The sequence below is a fragment of the Myxine glutinosa genome, chromosome 3 (assembly GCF_964187855.1).
Source record: "Myxine glutinosa chromosome 3, kmMyxGlut1.1, whole genome shotgun sequence".
NCBI lineage: Eukaryota > Metazoa > Chordata > Myxini > Myxiniformes > Myxinidae > Myxine > Myxine glutinosa.
Window position 1 is genome coordinate 34,777,404 of NC_136263.1, and position 14,672 is coordinate 34,792,075.

At 47.0% G+C, this 14,672-nt stretch overlaps 1 protein-coding gene across 3 annotated transcripts in view; it reads right to left on the minus strand.

Annotated features, from left to right (window-relative positions):
• Positions 1 to 14,672, minus strand: part of GCN1 (GCN1 activator of EIF2AK4) — a 99,186-nt gene that overhangs the window by 7,759 nt on the left and 76,755 nt on the right. For all 3 annotated transcript variants that reach the window (XM_068103295.2, XM_068103293.2, XM_068103297.2), the window contains 18 exons: positions 12,550 to 12,671; positions 11,390 to 11,504; positions 11,107 to 11,286; positions 10,700 to 10,920; positions 10,385 to 10,453; positions 8,836 to 8,974; positions 8,544 to 8,740; positions 8,295 to 8,437; positions 8,089 to 8,206; positions 7,755 to 7,970; positions 7,402 to 7,566; positions 7,142 to 7,303; positions 5,409 to 5,501; positions 4,894 to 5,037; positions 4,146 to 4,412; positions 3,471 to 3,587; positions 3,150 to 3,380; positions 1,663 to 1,856 (listed from right to left, as the gene is read on the minus strand). In XM_068103295.2, the coding sequence (XP_067959396.2) occupies positions 1,663 to 1,856; positions 3,150 to 3,380; positions 3,471 to 3,587; positions 4,146 to 4,412; positions 4,894 to 5,037; positions 5,409 to 5,501; positions 7,142 to 7,303; positions 7,402 to 7,566; positions 7,755 to 7,970; positions 8,089 to 8,206; positions 8,295 to 8,437; positions 8,544 to 8,740; positions 8,836 to 8,974; positions 10,385 to 10,453; positions 10,700 to 10,920; positions 11,107 to 11,286; positions 11,390 to 11,504; positions 12,550 to 12,671 (2,893 nt within the window). The remainder of the gene's footprint in view (positions 1 to 1,662; positions 1,857 to 3,149; positions 3,381 to 3,470; positions 3,588 to 4,145; positions 4,413 to 4,893; positions 5,038 to 5,408; positions 5,502 to 7,141; positions 7,304 to 7,401; positions 7,567 to 7,754; positions 7,971 to 8,088; positions 8,207 to 8,294; positions 8,438 to 8,543; positions 8,741 to 8,835; positions 8,975 to 10,384; positions 10,454 to 10,699; positions 10,921 to 11,106; positions 11,287 to 11,389; positions 11,505 to 12,549; positions 12,672 to 14,672) is intronic.

Below are 14,672 nucleotides of genomic sequence, written 5' to 3' on the forward strand. Positions count from 1 at the left end.
GAACTTGAATGCTGTGAGGTACCGAGACGAGATTTTGCAAATGGCCGCTTTACCGTTTTTGCAACAGAACGGCCCTGGAGTGACGTTTCAACACGATAACGCCAGTCCACACGTTGCTCGAGTTGTACAGCAGTATCTTAATCAGAACAATGTTAATGTGTTACCCTGGCCCGCAAGATTCCCTGATTTGTCACCCATTGAACACGTCTGGGATGAAATGGAGCGACGTTTACGACGTCATCCGAATCCTCCAACAACGCTGCAGGAACTCTGCCAAATCCTTCCTCGGATATGGAATGATCTTCCCCAGGACTTTCATCGACGTTTAGTGGCCTCAATGAGGCGAAGGTGCCAGGCCTGCATCAATGCACAAGGTGGACACACTCGCTACTGACCGTGTGAACTTGCTTGTGAACCCCCTCTTGTGTTGTGGCTCATTTGCATATGCCAGGTGCGCTGTTCTTATGGACTGTTGATCGTTACCATACCTTGAAACATTTGTCTTTCCATGTAGTAACATTTCATTCACGGCAGTAAAAGTTTAACACTGATTCTGTTTGTTGTTTGTGTGTCACAATAACTTTTGCCTTTGAGTATATATTAGAACCACCTTTAGAGGCCATTTTTCACCGCCGAGCAGGGCTTGGCCTTTTTCAGGCACCGTGGTCCCCTTTTTTGAAGCAATGTTTTATGGCCGGATGCTCTTCCTGCCGCCAACCCTGTTAATCACCGATTGCGACACACAGGGAATTACCAGTGAACTGGTACTCAATGGTACTCGGCAGCCATATTAGATTGAACATAAATCTACGGTCAATAAACCACACAAACACAGCAGCTAATAAACACCACACAAAATACACCTCACAAACATGTCATGGCGAGGGCCTGATCTCTGATTGCTCGTTTTTGTTTTGTTTTATATATGTAATGGCTGGGCAATTGAGTATCAGGGATAGAGCAAAGATTGCAGCCAGATATGAAGTATGGAGGTCAGTGACAGATGTTCAGAGTTCCTCGTTCAGTTCGCCACTACCGATGTTAAGGCCTGACGTCGGCACAGTGTTTAGCGCCTTTTACACCACCTTATTTAACATTAAAATTAGTTATTCATGGCTGTTTGTGTCCTTTATGGCATACATAAAAACAGCAAGTTTCCTGTTTGTAATGATTTTCAATTTTGGTTGACTGCCAGACAGACAGACAAACTAAAACAATTACCATACTGCTTACTCTGTGCATGTACGATCGAGATGGGATTCCGTACAATTTGCCAAGTTTAGAGCCAAGTACTGCGATAAACTGCAGGATTGTGTTCCGATTCATGTTCTGATTTGTGTTCTAGTGTTCAAAATTTAAAATTCAATTAAATCATGAAGTTCCTCGATCATAGACTGGCGTCTGGAGACAGACAAACAAACAAAGTGAACCAATTGCTTAACCCTGTTTTTCGCTTCGCACAAGTGAGTGTGGGGGGGAAAAAAAACCATCTCTTCTTGCTGTAGTGGCACGCCAATACCGATAAGGAAGGATAACAGTTTTGTCAAAAATGAACAATCAATAACAGAGAAGCATCATCCACAATTGACTAGGCCGCATCATAAAATAGCTGGAAAGACAAAAACCTCACCAAAATACAGACAGAGAAAAGCAAGGAGATACCTGTATGCTATATCTTCTGCATTTCGACCAGACTGAGCCAAATCATTGACCAGGCCGTCAGGTTTGCTGTGGATAGGTGCAAGTTTCCCCAGAGCAGCTGCGGCACGAAGGCGGACGCTTCTAGAAGGGTCCTGCAAGGCTCGCAAAAATGTGGTTTGCAGCTGGGGCAAGAAAGCCTTGAGCCCAACTCCAACCTGTCGCCCAAAGAGTTGTCTTATTTTAGCAAAACCATCAGGATCAGGTCCAGACATTCAAAATTATTGCTATAAAAGAAGAACCACCACCTTTAGAGACCATTTTTCCCCGCAGAGCGGGGATTGGCCTATTTCGGGCACTGTGGTCCCCTTGTTTGAGGCAATGTTTTATGGCCGGATGCTCTTCCTGCCGCCAACCCTGTTAGTCGCCTTTTGCGACACACAGGGAATTACCAGTGAGCTGGTACTTACCTATTGCTATGTACCTTGTAATTGCATACTCAGACGTTGGTCACAGCAAAGGTTTCATAAACCAGGAAAGAAGAGAACAGCACTCCGTAGAGAGCATACCTCTGCCAGGTTGAACAGTTTACGGTTTGTATCCCACTGATAGGTCAGATCTGGATCCCACATTAACCAAAATATAAATCGGCTTGTTCCTGTCACTTACCTAACTCATCCACAACTTTTTGAAAGAGCATGCTATCATCGTTTTTGTCCATATCACTCAATGGTGAAAAATCACGAAAAAAAATTAATAATAATAATAATAAAACTTCGGGTATCAAGATCCGGATTCGGATTCGGATCTTCGCCAAAATCTAATCACTTCATCCGTGTCAGATACCCAAACCTCTCCACCAAATTTAGTCTGAATCCATCCACAACTTTTTGAGATATTTTGTTCACAGACAAACAGACAGGAGTGAAAACGTAACCTCCATCCACTTTGAGTATCAGAGGTTAAAAAAAACACCAAAGAGGCCATTTGACCCCACCCTGCAGGTGTTGCATCACCATCTCAGTAATTCCACAAAACACGCGAAGCTTACTTACAAACAAGGACGGCCATAGAAGCAGATGCGTGGAGAAACCCAAATCTAACACGGATAACAAATATTTATTACTTCACTGTTTTCATCAAAAAAACAGAGCAAGACAAAGAAGCTGATTGGGCAAACATGGGAAAAAAACTTTTACTGAGTGTCTGGGAAATTACCCATGGCTCGTAATGTGTCCCTAACCACGAGGTTTTGCTGGCGAGTTCACAGGGAAGCTACATCGAAGACCTACGTTGGTCTTGGAAATCAACAAGAATAACAAGAGTATAAAGATGATTAATTATGATGGTGATGTGGTGTTTAAATTTTACGTGGACCCTTGCTTATAAAAAAGCAGAGCAACATACTGTATGAGCATTAATTTTTGAGGAAGTTTTATCTTTTACAGTGTTGGTAAAGGGAACCCACAAGACACAAGGCCAGACACAAAGAGGAACGAATTTAAAAAGACCTTATCAAGCAGTAGAGCCAATGCATCGAGCAAGGCGGTGCGAGTCGAAGGTGCAAATCTGTCGCCGAGCACACGGATGAGCGGTCCGGCAAGATGCACCAGGGATGGCCTCAGGGCCTCTGCACTGGAGAGAGCAACGAGAGACTGGAGAGCAAGTGCCGATTCCTCCTTCTGATCAGGGGAGCCTGAAAGGAGACCTTCACGAAGCACTGGCAGGACGCATGCAACGCCCTGTAGAAGGTGATAATGAAATAGCTTTATCATCAAACAGGATGGAGGAAAAGTCAACGTGTCGGTGATTAAAACCGGGATTGAACAAACCTTTTTTGGGAGACATAAGCCTGGCAGAAGTTGCCCTGGTTGCAAGTCAGACGAGGAGATTCGTAGAGCTGGTCGAAGCTCACGGACCAGCTGCTGCTGCTCTTCTGGCTCCAGTCGCTAAGCAGACAGGGGAAATGATTGGTTGTTTTAAAGTGCACGAAATGTTAGGACGATGACATCAATGGATGAGGTCAAAAAAACAACATCCTTATCTTCATCTCAGGAATACCACCCCATGAAAGGAAATAAAATAAATAATATCTACCTTTATTTCATGGGGCCCGCAAGGCTAACCCCCGCTCTAGCGGGGAAAATGGCCTTGAAACGATCATTCATTCATTCATTCATTCATTCATTTCCATCAGGAGAATTCAACTTGGACGAGTCTTGAAGTTTAATAAACTAATGTGATTTTCTAAAAAGATTTGCACAACATCTCAGCAACATTCCTAACCTCTGACATCTGCTTGCAATACAGCTAATTCCAGTGTGCTTGAACCGTGCGATTGTGGACACAGACTTGAAAATAAAACGTCAAACTTTCACATCTCCGCATCAATATGTCAGGTATCATGCCCAACTTCACTTTTTTGAGTATTTGATATATCTGAATTACCCCCTCACAATAACTTGCTGCACAAGTCGCAAAAACAAGAACAGAAACTCAAAACAAACCTTGACAACTGAGTTCAACGCATCCCAAGCATATCCCAAAACCTCCTGTTCCGAATCTCCGAAAAGGATGATAAGACCTCGGAGGAGGGTTGGGGCTAATTCGGTCAAAGAAGAACGGCCATGAGTGCAGAAGGCCGCAAGGAGGGCAGTTGCCGGAGCTTTTCGGTCCACCAGCCGCCCCCGGGCGGCTTCAAGAAGAATTTCAGTCATTAATCGGGAACCGAGTTCGTCTTCGACAGCCAGAATGACGGCTTCAGCCTGAGAGAGCTGGGGAGTATGAATACAGAATAAGTGAAGACATATTAATGATCCAAATGGTGAAATCATGGCTTCTTCTTTCATATTCAGCACATGGTTACAGGTAGCATAATATGCTCGTGGCGCGCAGCTGTGCCGCTAACGCAGTGCCCCCTGTACTTTAGAGCAGGAATTTAGACATGTTGCCATCGAAAGGTTCCCGACTCTTTGCAAAGGACACGGTGGGATCGGTATCATCCACCAACTAAAGCAGCAGATTGAGCAACCAGTTTAACATCCACCCGAGGGATAGCACGCACTTTGATGATTCACCCAGTCTGTGAAGCACCAGGATGATAATTTATAGCTTGGTCTGGATTCAAACCCAGGCTAGACAGCTTGGAGGAGAGTGTATAGACTTGGCTTTCCTGTCAGCCCAAAGTAATGGCTGATCTTTCCCCAACTCCATTTACCAAAAAAAACTCAACCTGGTCATGTTCCTAAAGCAAACCTTTTCAGGGCGAGCATCAGGGTCGAGAGAAGACAGCGCAGTGAGCAGGGCAGGCAAGATCACGTCCAGATATTTGGTGAGTGGCTCCCCAGCACCAGAGGCCAAGAAGGCCAGCACGCGAATGTTTACCGGTGGAGTTGTGAGCTTCGGGAAAAGGTGAGAGGAGAAGAACAAAATAAAGGCTTTTTGTGAGAGAAACACGAGCCTTAATATCTTGACATACAGGACTGATGAGCTGTGAACCATCACATGCTTTACGCAGCCAATCAGGAACCCCACGAAGGCAAGATGTGGCTTCCTCCAGAGAAACTACTGGGATATCCATTGAAGCAGCATTTCCTGTGCATTTTCGTTTTCAAACAAAAAAAAGAACAAGAAGAAAAACTTGATAGTGTCTCAGAAGTTGAAATGTGATCTCGGTTTCCCTTTAAGACGAGAAATAAAGAACGTTGCAAAAGATAGGAGGGAGTAATGAGAGTATTAGGAAGGAAAATACACCTGAAAGCTGAAATTACCTTAGGGATCAGATATGGTAACACTGCACGACTCCGAATTGCCATAACCTGCCTCAAACCATCCAGAGCAAACTCAGACAGCGAGTCGTCATCCTGTAAAACAAGAAAGAGCAATCAGAGATTGCAGACCCTCGCCAGGACATGTTTATAGTGGTTTTTAAGACTTTGTGTTGAAACAAATATGGCGGCCAAACCATATGACCAATGACATCATCATTTTTTTTTTTTCCCACCAATTTATCCCTATGTGACGCTCAAGAAATTTCATCTTGATAGGATGAAGTTTTGTACTTGTCTAATTATGACGTCATAATGGAGGCACCTATGACATCATTAACATATTTTATTCCCTATGGAGAGTTCTTTACAATGAGCCATGTCTCAATTTTTTCTATGCAGCGCTTTCGGAGATATAGAGGTGCAAAGGTTTTCGGTTTTTCCAAGATGGCGGCCGAACCACGTGACCTATCACGTCATAATTATTGTTAAAAAAAATTATGGAGGTGGAGTTGCACCTCTGGTGAAAATTTCCTGTCAATCAGACCAACGGTTGCCGAGAAAATCATTTATTCTGTGAGGACAAACGGACTCAAATGCAATACCCTTTCCTCTGGCGATAATCTATCTATAATTCCAGCAATCTCTGTGTGTCTGTGTGTCTGTGTGTCTGTGTGTCTGTGTGTCTGTGTGTCTGTGTGTCTGTGTGTTTGTCTGTGACCGCTGTTTCTCGACAACCACGGGTCCGATATACTTGAAACTTGCCAGGTATATTGCTGGGGACCCGAGGATGTGCCTTTTCAAGGTTTGTAATTAATCGGACAAGTACCTACCGAGCTATGTCCAAAAAACGCTTCAACCAATCAGAGAGCAGCGAGCTATCACGTGTGCCGAACCGTTAATGCAATGCAAGCGTTAATGCGTTAATGCAAGGCTTTTCTTTTTTCCCCTCTTCTCTTTCTACTTTTCCTTGCGATTAAATTGCAAACAGCCAAAATACGTTGGCGCTAATTGAATAATTGGCCATTAACACTAAAATAATCGTAACTGCGATATGCCAACTTCCGGACAGTGCAGCCTTCCATGTTGTTGTTGTTTGCAGCAGCTGTTTGCAGCAAGGCAAGGCTTTTCTTTTTTTCCCTCTTCTCTTTCTACTTTGCCTTGCGATTAAATTGCAAACAGCCAAAATACGTTGGCGCTAATTGAATAATTGGGCATTATGTTTTACAACTAATAAAAACGAATTTGCGATTCATTCGCTTTCCTGCGCGTTTGTGTACGCGATGGCGATTTCTTTACCAAACTCCGGAAGCCGTTCGCTTTGGACCGAACCATTGCATGTAAATAGAGGGGGGGGATTGTCACCACTCGCAAGCCGTTCGCTTTGGACCAAACCATTTCATGTAAATAGGGGGGGGGATATAATTTTAGATATATATATAGTACGGGCATGCCCTAGTATAATAAATTATAATAAGAATAATTACAAATAAACAAATTGCATTAAATTACAAAGCTTTGATTCTCTTTTCACCATTAGTACTTCCTGTTACCTCCATCTCCCCTCCACACCTCAAATTTCTTATCTGTTTGTACCACATTTACAACAAGACAACACCAGCTCTGAGCACTCTCGAAATACACGAGCACCTTCCTTTATTCTTCCCATGATGTCATCAGCCAATTTACATGTTCCAAACGAACCCTCATCCACTCCACCTGGCAACCTCTCTCACCAAGTGGGACAGCAGAGCTGGTAGAACGTCGTCCAACGCCTGGTATCCAACAGTGACATGGAGCTGTTCAAACGTCTTAGCTGCAGCTGTTCTTACAGATGGCAAGGGATCCATGAGTGCCCGACGAACCGGTGGGACCAGGTTCTCCGCGAAGCACAACACCTAAGGAGAGGAGGTGATTTTTGAACTTTGATCGATTTTCGTTTTCACATTTACTACCTTTACTCCACCCTTCATATCACACTCCCTCCCCACAATACCGTTTCTTTACTTGTTGCTCTCATTGTTTCTCCGAGCGCAATGCAGACCCCTTGGCGCTGGCTACCATCAGGCGAGTTTAGCCCAGACTCCAGGATTGGAAGGACCTCAGGAAGAACCTTTTCTCCAAGTTTTCTCACCAAATCTCCCAAAGTTCTTGCTGCAATCTGAGAAAGGTTTATGGGTCAAACTCCAGGCACTGCATCCTGAAGACCTCTTGTTCAGCTTTTGCCACAACACTTATGGAGTTTAAGTTGTGGGTGTGAGGATGCGAATCTGAATAGACTAAAGAAACCAAAACAAAACAACAGAATTACAAATGGTTGAAAATAAGGCAAAAATGAAGTTTCCAAACCTGGCGTTTATCGTAGCTTTCGCTGGCCAAAAATCCCACCAGAAGGCTAAATAGTGTTGGAAGGATCTCGCGGAGGGTTCTGGGTGTGTTGGACACGACAACCTTCCAGACATGAAGGGAGGCTTGCCTCACAGAGGCTGCCACATCCGATCGACCCAAGTAAAGACCAGCAAGTACTCTATTCCTGCGTTCAACTCCCAGTGCTTCCAAGATGACCTAAAGAAGGCCAAAAACAAAGTAGCATAGAAAATCTGGCAGATGACGACGAAGTACAAAAGTGATCATTACGAGTCTTGTTAAGATAATGAAGAATATGTAAACAAAACCAGGTTACCTGGGTGGAATGCACTGTGCCAAAGTTGTCATCATCTGAGGCAGACTCGGTCGTCATCTTTCCTGTTACTCCAGAGATGTGGAACAGAAGATCACCCAGCAACTGCACCGAGCTAAACCTATAGGTGGATGGTTAACTTAATCAGCACCGTCACACGAGATGTCACACTACTACTAGATGATGATGTGAGTGAACGCAAAGGGTACCTTATACGCCAGTTGTCATGGAAAAGACCAAGCTCTAGCTCAGGCAACAACAAAGAAATGGCTCTCTCTGCGTATTGGGTAACAATGCCCTGCCCAGCGCTCAGGGCTGTATCCCTCACAAACTCCGTCTCGTCTGCCAAACCCTGCATGTAGATGAGAAAGCTTACATAATCCGTGGAAAAGACCGCAACCGGGGCCTTGTGCTACACATAGCTCCAGGTATAGAATCAAAAGGCAACAGCTACAAACCTTAAGAATAGCTGGAATTATCTGGCCCAGATAAGGGGTGAACTCCTCGCCAAACGTAGCTGGCAGATGGACAAACATGAGCAGGTAACCGTCCCGTACATGAGCAGGCAACTCTGCCCGGCTTGCGCTACCGATAATGTCTGGGATGAGAGTCTGCATCTTTTGAGCGCCGAGGCTCACGAGCACTTCTGCCAAACCTGGGTGATCAAAAGGAGAAAATGGTCAAATAAGACATCGGTAAGCAAGATGATATGGAAAAGAAAGAAAATGGTCATGAGCATTGTGCTCGCACCTTGAGCAGCTCCAGAGCGATCTACGGAACTCTGCTCCGAAGTAAGAGTTTCCATAAGCCAGGGCAGCAAGTCCTGGAAACTCGACTCACCCATTCCTCTCACCATAGCTCCCAGAGCTCTCGCTGATACAGCGCGTACCTACCTCACAGCAAAGTTGGTTTTAGATTCAGAAAATATAACCAATATAAACAGAAAAAAATGACAATAACTACGAACAATACTGCATTTATAATATGACGATGGGAAACACCACGACAGCTTTATTACTTGGTCTACATTGGTATATTGGTTGGTCTTGTGCGTTATTCTGTCTGTCTGTCATTTTGTCTGTCTGTCTATCACCTACAGGTCACAATTTTAAACCGATCTTCACGAAACTTCACCAGATGTTAGAGTTGGTCATAAGGAAGAAGCCTATTGATGAATGAATGATCGTTTTAAGGCCATTTTCCCCGCTAGAGCGGGGGTTAGCCTTGCGGGCCCCATGACAATCATGGTTCCCTGTTTGAGGCAATGTTTTTATGGCCGGATGCCCTTCCTGACGCCAATCCTTGGTCACGCTCTTACGATGCGCAGGGATACGGTGTACCTATTCTAAATCGGGGTACACACCGTGATCATTCATCCCAGCAAGCTGGTACTCAATTTGCTGACCTCGGAAGGATGGCAGGCTGAGTCAACCCCCCTGGCGTTAATTCAGCGATCGACCGGGATTCGAACCCAGGATCCTAGGATCCCAAGCCAGCACCATAACCGCTAAGCCAACACCAGGCTAATTTGAACCTGTTGATCTTGGTCAAATTTCTAAAATTGTCCTTTTTCATCTGAAAAATCGTCAATTTTCATCCGGCTGACTTGATAGTTAAAACAGCAATTGCACAGTGCCTCATTGAATTGGGAAAACCAACTATTTTAAGGTCAAGAGGTCAAAGGTCTACTCAAGATCAAAGTTCTAAAATCGTCAATTTTCATCCAAAAAATCGTCAATTTTCATCCAAGTCACCTGAAAATTAAAGAGAAATTGCATAATACATCACGGAATTTGAAATCAAACTATTTTTGTGGTCAAAGATCAACTCAAGATCAAACTTCCAATATCAATTTTCATGTGAAAAATCATCAATTTTAATCCGATTGACCCGAGCTTTGATCAAGATCGTCAATTTTAATCTTAATGAAATTGACAATTCGATGAATCCATGGCAACTTTTTATGTTGGGGAGGAGAGGATTTTGCAAGTATCGTGTTCTGCTTGACGTCTTTCTTGTTTATGTCATCAATTTTAATAATTCGATAAATGTTGAATCAAACTTGTATCATGTTTTGGATATTGATCAAAGGCTCATGAAAAAGCTTGTACATGAATCACATGCAAAAATATTAGTACAGCATGCATGTACTTTGATACAAATTACATGGACGTTAGAGTACGCTCAAAATTTGTTCGATTCCAGAAAAGTTGTTCGAAATGTCTCAATTAGTTTCAGATGGGTAAACATTTCTGACAACTGTGGATAAAGGAATGTCTGAAAGACTAGAGACACCCACCTCTGGTACTGGGTCGAGAAGAGATGTTTTCAGGCCTGGAATGATACTCGGAAGATATGGAGCCAAATCCTGCAAGGGGGCACAAATAGAACAAAGTCCAAATTGAATCTCGAGTCAAATGGGCATTTGTTGTTTTGTATGCAGTAGAAGAAACTCATGGATGTTTTTCTGTGAACTGCCACCCAACATTGCCATTGCAAAAATTATATTTGAAGAAAGAAAGAGAAGTGAGGGTTAATAAGGAGAGAGAAAAAGGTGGATAAAAGCAATCTGACGCTAAAAGAGCTGAATTGAAGTCGAGGGAATGAAACTCACCTTCTGGTCAGTGAGCGAGTACATGTTGCCAATGATCTGTGCAGCCATCTTGCGTGTATCAGTGGAACGGTCCATGAAGGCTCTCTGTACAATCGGCATAATGAGAGCCAGCGATGCCGCATCCACAAAGTGGACAAACTTAGTGTCAAGCAAGGTTTGAAGGCAAGTTTGAACCTGCCCACCTGGCTCTGTCAAAGCTTCCAGGATCACAGGCGTGATGGCTGTTCAAAAAGCAGTGAAGTTTGATGCTCGTTAAGATGTCAATGGTGGAGATACAGTAAAGCAAGCTCAGTGGAAATGCAGTAAAGCAAGCTTACTAAAATGGCAGGAATTTCTCTCTTCATCGAGCTACATATGTATGATCTCCAATCTCCGATCTCTGATCCGCAGTGGCCACGGCCACATACCTTGAATCTCTGGGTTTCGGATGACGGAACTGATGAGGTGTAGAGCCTGAGTTCCAGCCCGTTGCACACGCGAGTGCGAATCCGTCAGCACAGCTGTAAGTTTTGGAACGATGCTGGGCAAGCAGGCAGAAAGCTGCTTAGGGGCACAGTAAGCCATGGAGCCGAGCAGTTCCACCGAACCTGGATGGAAACAAAGGAAGGAATATTCAGAAGTACTCCCAGAATGTGAGAAATGAAAAGCACAGAGAGATCAGGACCATCAAAAAAAAAAAAAAAGGCAAACCTGTTTTTGTTCTCCATGAATCTTGATCAAGAGCAGCAAGGAGCGATGGTAGGACGAGTTTCACACCATGGGTGCTCAAATTCTTCATCACCATCTTGGCAGTGTCTTCCGCAGCCTGAGGATTGATTTGATAAACGATGACGGTGCACATCAATATTTATTATTTAAACCTCACGATGTCGTGAACGCATATTCAGATCGCCAGTATTGTTAATAAGTCTTTTAAATTCACAATCATTTCATAGATATATAATAGGGTGTTGCTGTCCATATTCACTGCTTCGGGGAGATGGGGCTCATTAGCCTGGGTAGAAAGCACATCCAGGAGAAGGAAATAGAATCCAAATCCACCGCTGCCTTGCGGTTTTTTTTTTTTTTGTTTGTTTTTAACCAAAGTCTAGGGGTTTAATGGGGGTAAAGGCAGCAATAGTTTTAAAGGAGGTGGCCTTTGCATTCGTTAACCCATCGGCCACCCTTGGGCAAGGTGTATGCTCCATTTTAGTCTCCCACTCAGGGTTACGTGAAGCCATGGGAGCAGGTAGTGGATGGCCATGCCACATATTGCCAGTAATGCCTGCATGGCCTTGATGCTAGGCAGATCATTCTTTTATGGAGAACAATCGCAAGGATCACCCGTCTGGTATAAGCACTGCCCGGAAGAAGGCACGGGCAAACCACTTCTGTACATGCTCAGGCATCAGACAAGCGTGAAGAAATCTGATCACGAATCTCACCAGAAGTCATAATCGACTTGACGGAACTAGATAGCTGTTCCCATCACTATCACGTAGTGGTTGATATCAGGTGTAATATGACACCATTTCCTCCTTTGGAGCAAATACAGGTTGAGTGGTAGGGTGTGCTCTCTGTAGATAGCTCTCTGTAGGGTGTGCCATTCCAATTATTTTACTAATGCAGCGTGCATTCCCAGTGCTGGTATGAATTAATATAATTATTAACTGTCATTAAAAATCTGAAATATAATTACTTGCAACAAACAAGGGAGTTGAAAATGGCAGATCAGCTGATTGAGAGGACGATTTATCCGGAATAGCGGCAATCACACAAGAGGGTTAATAAGGGGAATTTTTAATTCATTTAATTCAAGGGATCATTTAACAAATGATGAAATCGATAAGTTAGGAAGTGGTTGACCTCACCTCTCTCACGTACTGGTTGCCATCTCCAAAGCACAGGAGGAGATGTGGTAATGCATGAACTATGTAAGGCTCAAAGAGACGTCCAAGCATGGAGCACAGCGTCTCAAAGGCAAACAAAGCACCTGAAGTTAAAGAGCAATCAGGGAGTGCAAAGTGAGGAAGAGGAAAACATCCTCAAGCTAAAATATTTCAAAATTTCCACTACAATCAATTGGTATGCAAATTATATGCAGGGTCTGGAAACATACCTTGCACCTGCTCGCTTTCATAGTTTTCTTTCCTCCTTCTGTCTTTACCTGTTTTCTAAATTCTTATTAAGCCTCTGCTTATAGCATAGGAAGCTTATAGCTGTTGTAACCTTTGTTTCTACAATTAGTGCCCCCAATTTTTAATGGTACCACAGAGTTTCTTAAATCCCTGAGCCAAGGAGGAATAAACCAGCATTTAGGGTTAAACCACCCAGTTATACACATTTTTAGCTCACCTGGAACGAAGTTCAGGGGAGCTTATACAATGGCGCGTCGTCAGTCGGTCGGTCCGCCAGTCGGTCGGTCGGTCCGCCAGTCGGTCGGTCGGTCGGTCCGCCCGTCAGTCGGTCGGTCGGTCGGTCCGCCCGTCGGTCGGTCCGCCCGTCGGTCGGTCGGTCCGCCCGTCAGTCGGTCAGTCGGTCCACCCATCGGTCGGTCCACCCGTCGGTCGGTCCACCCGTCGGTCGGTCCACCCGTCGGTCGGTCCACCCGTCGGTCGGTCCACCCGTCAGTCAGTCGGTCCACCCGTCAGTCAGTCGGTCCACCCGTCAGTCAGTCGGTCCACCCGTCAGTCAGTCGGTCCACCCGTCAGTCAGTCGGTCCACCCGTCAGTCAGTCGGTCCACCCGTCAGTCAGTCGGTCCACCCGTCAGTCAGTCGGTCCACCCGTCAGTCAGTCGGTCCACCCGTCAGTCAGTCGGTCCACCCGTCAGTCAGTCGGTCCACCCGTCAGTCAGTCGGTCCACCCGTCAGTCAGTCGGTCCACCCGTCAGTCAGTCGGTCCACCCGTCAGTCAGTCGGTCCACCCGTCAGTCAGTCGGTCCACCCGTCAGTCAGTCGGTCCACCCGCCAGTCAGTCAGTCGTTCGGTCCACCCGTCCGTCAGTCAGTCGGTCGGTCGGTCCGCCAGTCGGTCAGTCCGCCGGTCGGTCGGTCCGCCAGTCGGTCGGTCCGCCAGTCAGTCGGTCCACCCGTCGGTCGGTCCGCCCGTCGGTCGGTCCGCCCGTCGGTCGGTCGGTCCGCCCGGTCCGCCGGTCGGTCCGCCCGTCGGTCGGTCGGTCCGCCCGTCGGTCGGTCGGTCCGCCCGTCGGTCGGTCGGTCCGCCGGTCGGTCGGTCCGCCCGTCGGTCGGTCGGTCCGCCCGTCGGTCGGTCGGTCCGCCCGTCGGTCGGTCGGTCCGCCCGTCGGTCGGTCCGCCCGTCGGTCGGTCCGCCCGTCGGTCGGTCGGTCCGCCCGTCGGTCGGTCGGTCCGCCGGTCGGTCGGGGCGGTCCGCCCGTCGGTCGGTCCGCCCGTCGGTCGGTCGGGGCGGTCCGCCCGTCGGTCGGTCGGGGCGGTCCGCCCGTCGGTCGGTCGGGGCGGTCCGCCCGTCGGTCGGTCGGGGCGGTCCGCCCGTCGGTCGGTCGGGGCGGTCCGCCCGTCGGTCGGTCGGGGCGGTCCCCCCGTCGGTCGGTCGCCCCGTCGGTCGGTCCCCCCGTCGGTCAGTCCCCCCGTCGGTCAGCCCCCCGTCGGTCAGTCCCCCCGTCGGTCAGTCCCCCCCGTCGGTCAGTCCCCCCCCGTCGGTCAGTCCCCCCGTCGGTCAGTCCCCCCGTCGGTCAGTCCCCCCCGTCGGTCAGTCCCCCCCGTAGGTCAGTCCCCCCGTCGGTCAGTCCCCCCCATCGGTCAGTCCCCCCCGTCAGTCAGTCCCCCCAGTCAGTCAGTCCCCCCAGTCAGTCAGTCCCCCAGTCAGTCAGTCCCCCCTGTCAGTCAGTCCCCCCCCCCCCCCCCGTCAGTCAGTCAGTCCCCCCCGTCAGTCAGTCAGTCCCCCCCGTCAGTCAGTCAGCCCACCCCCCCTCCCGTCAGTCAGTCAGCCCCCCCCCGTCAGTCAGTCCCCCCCCCAT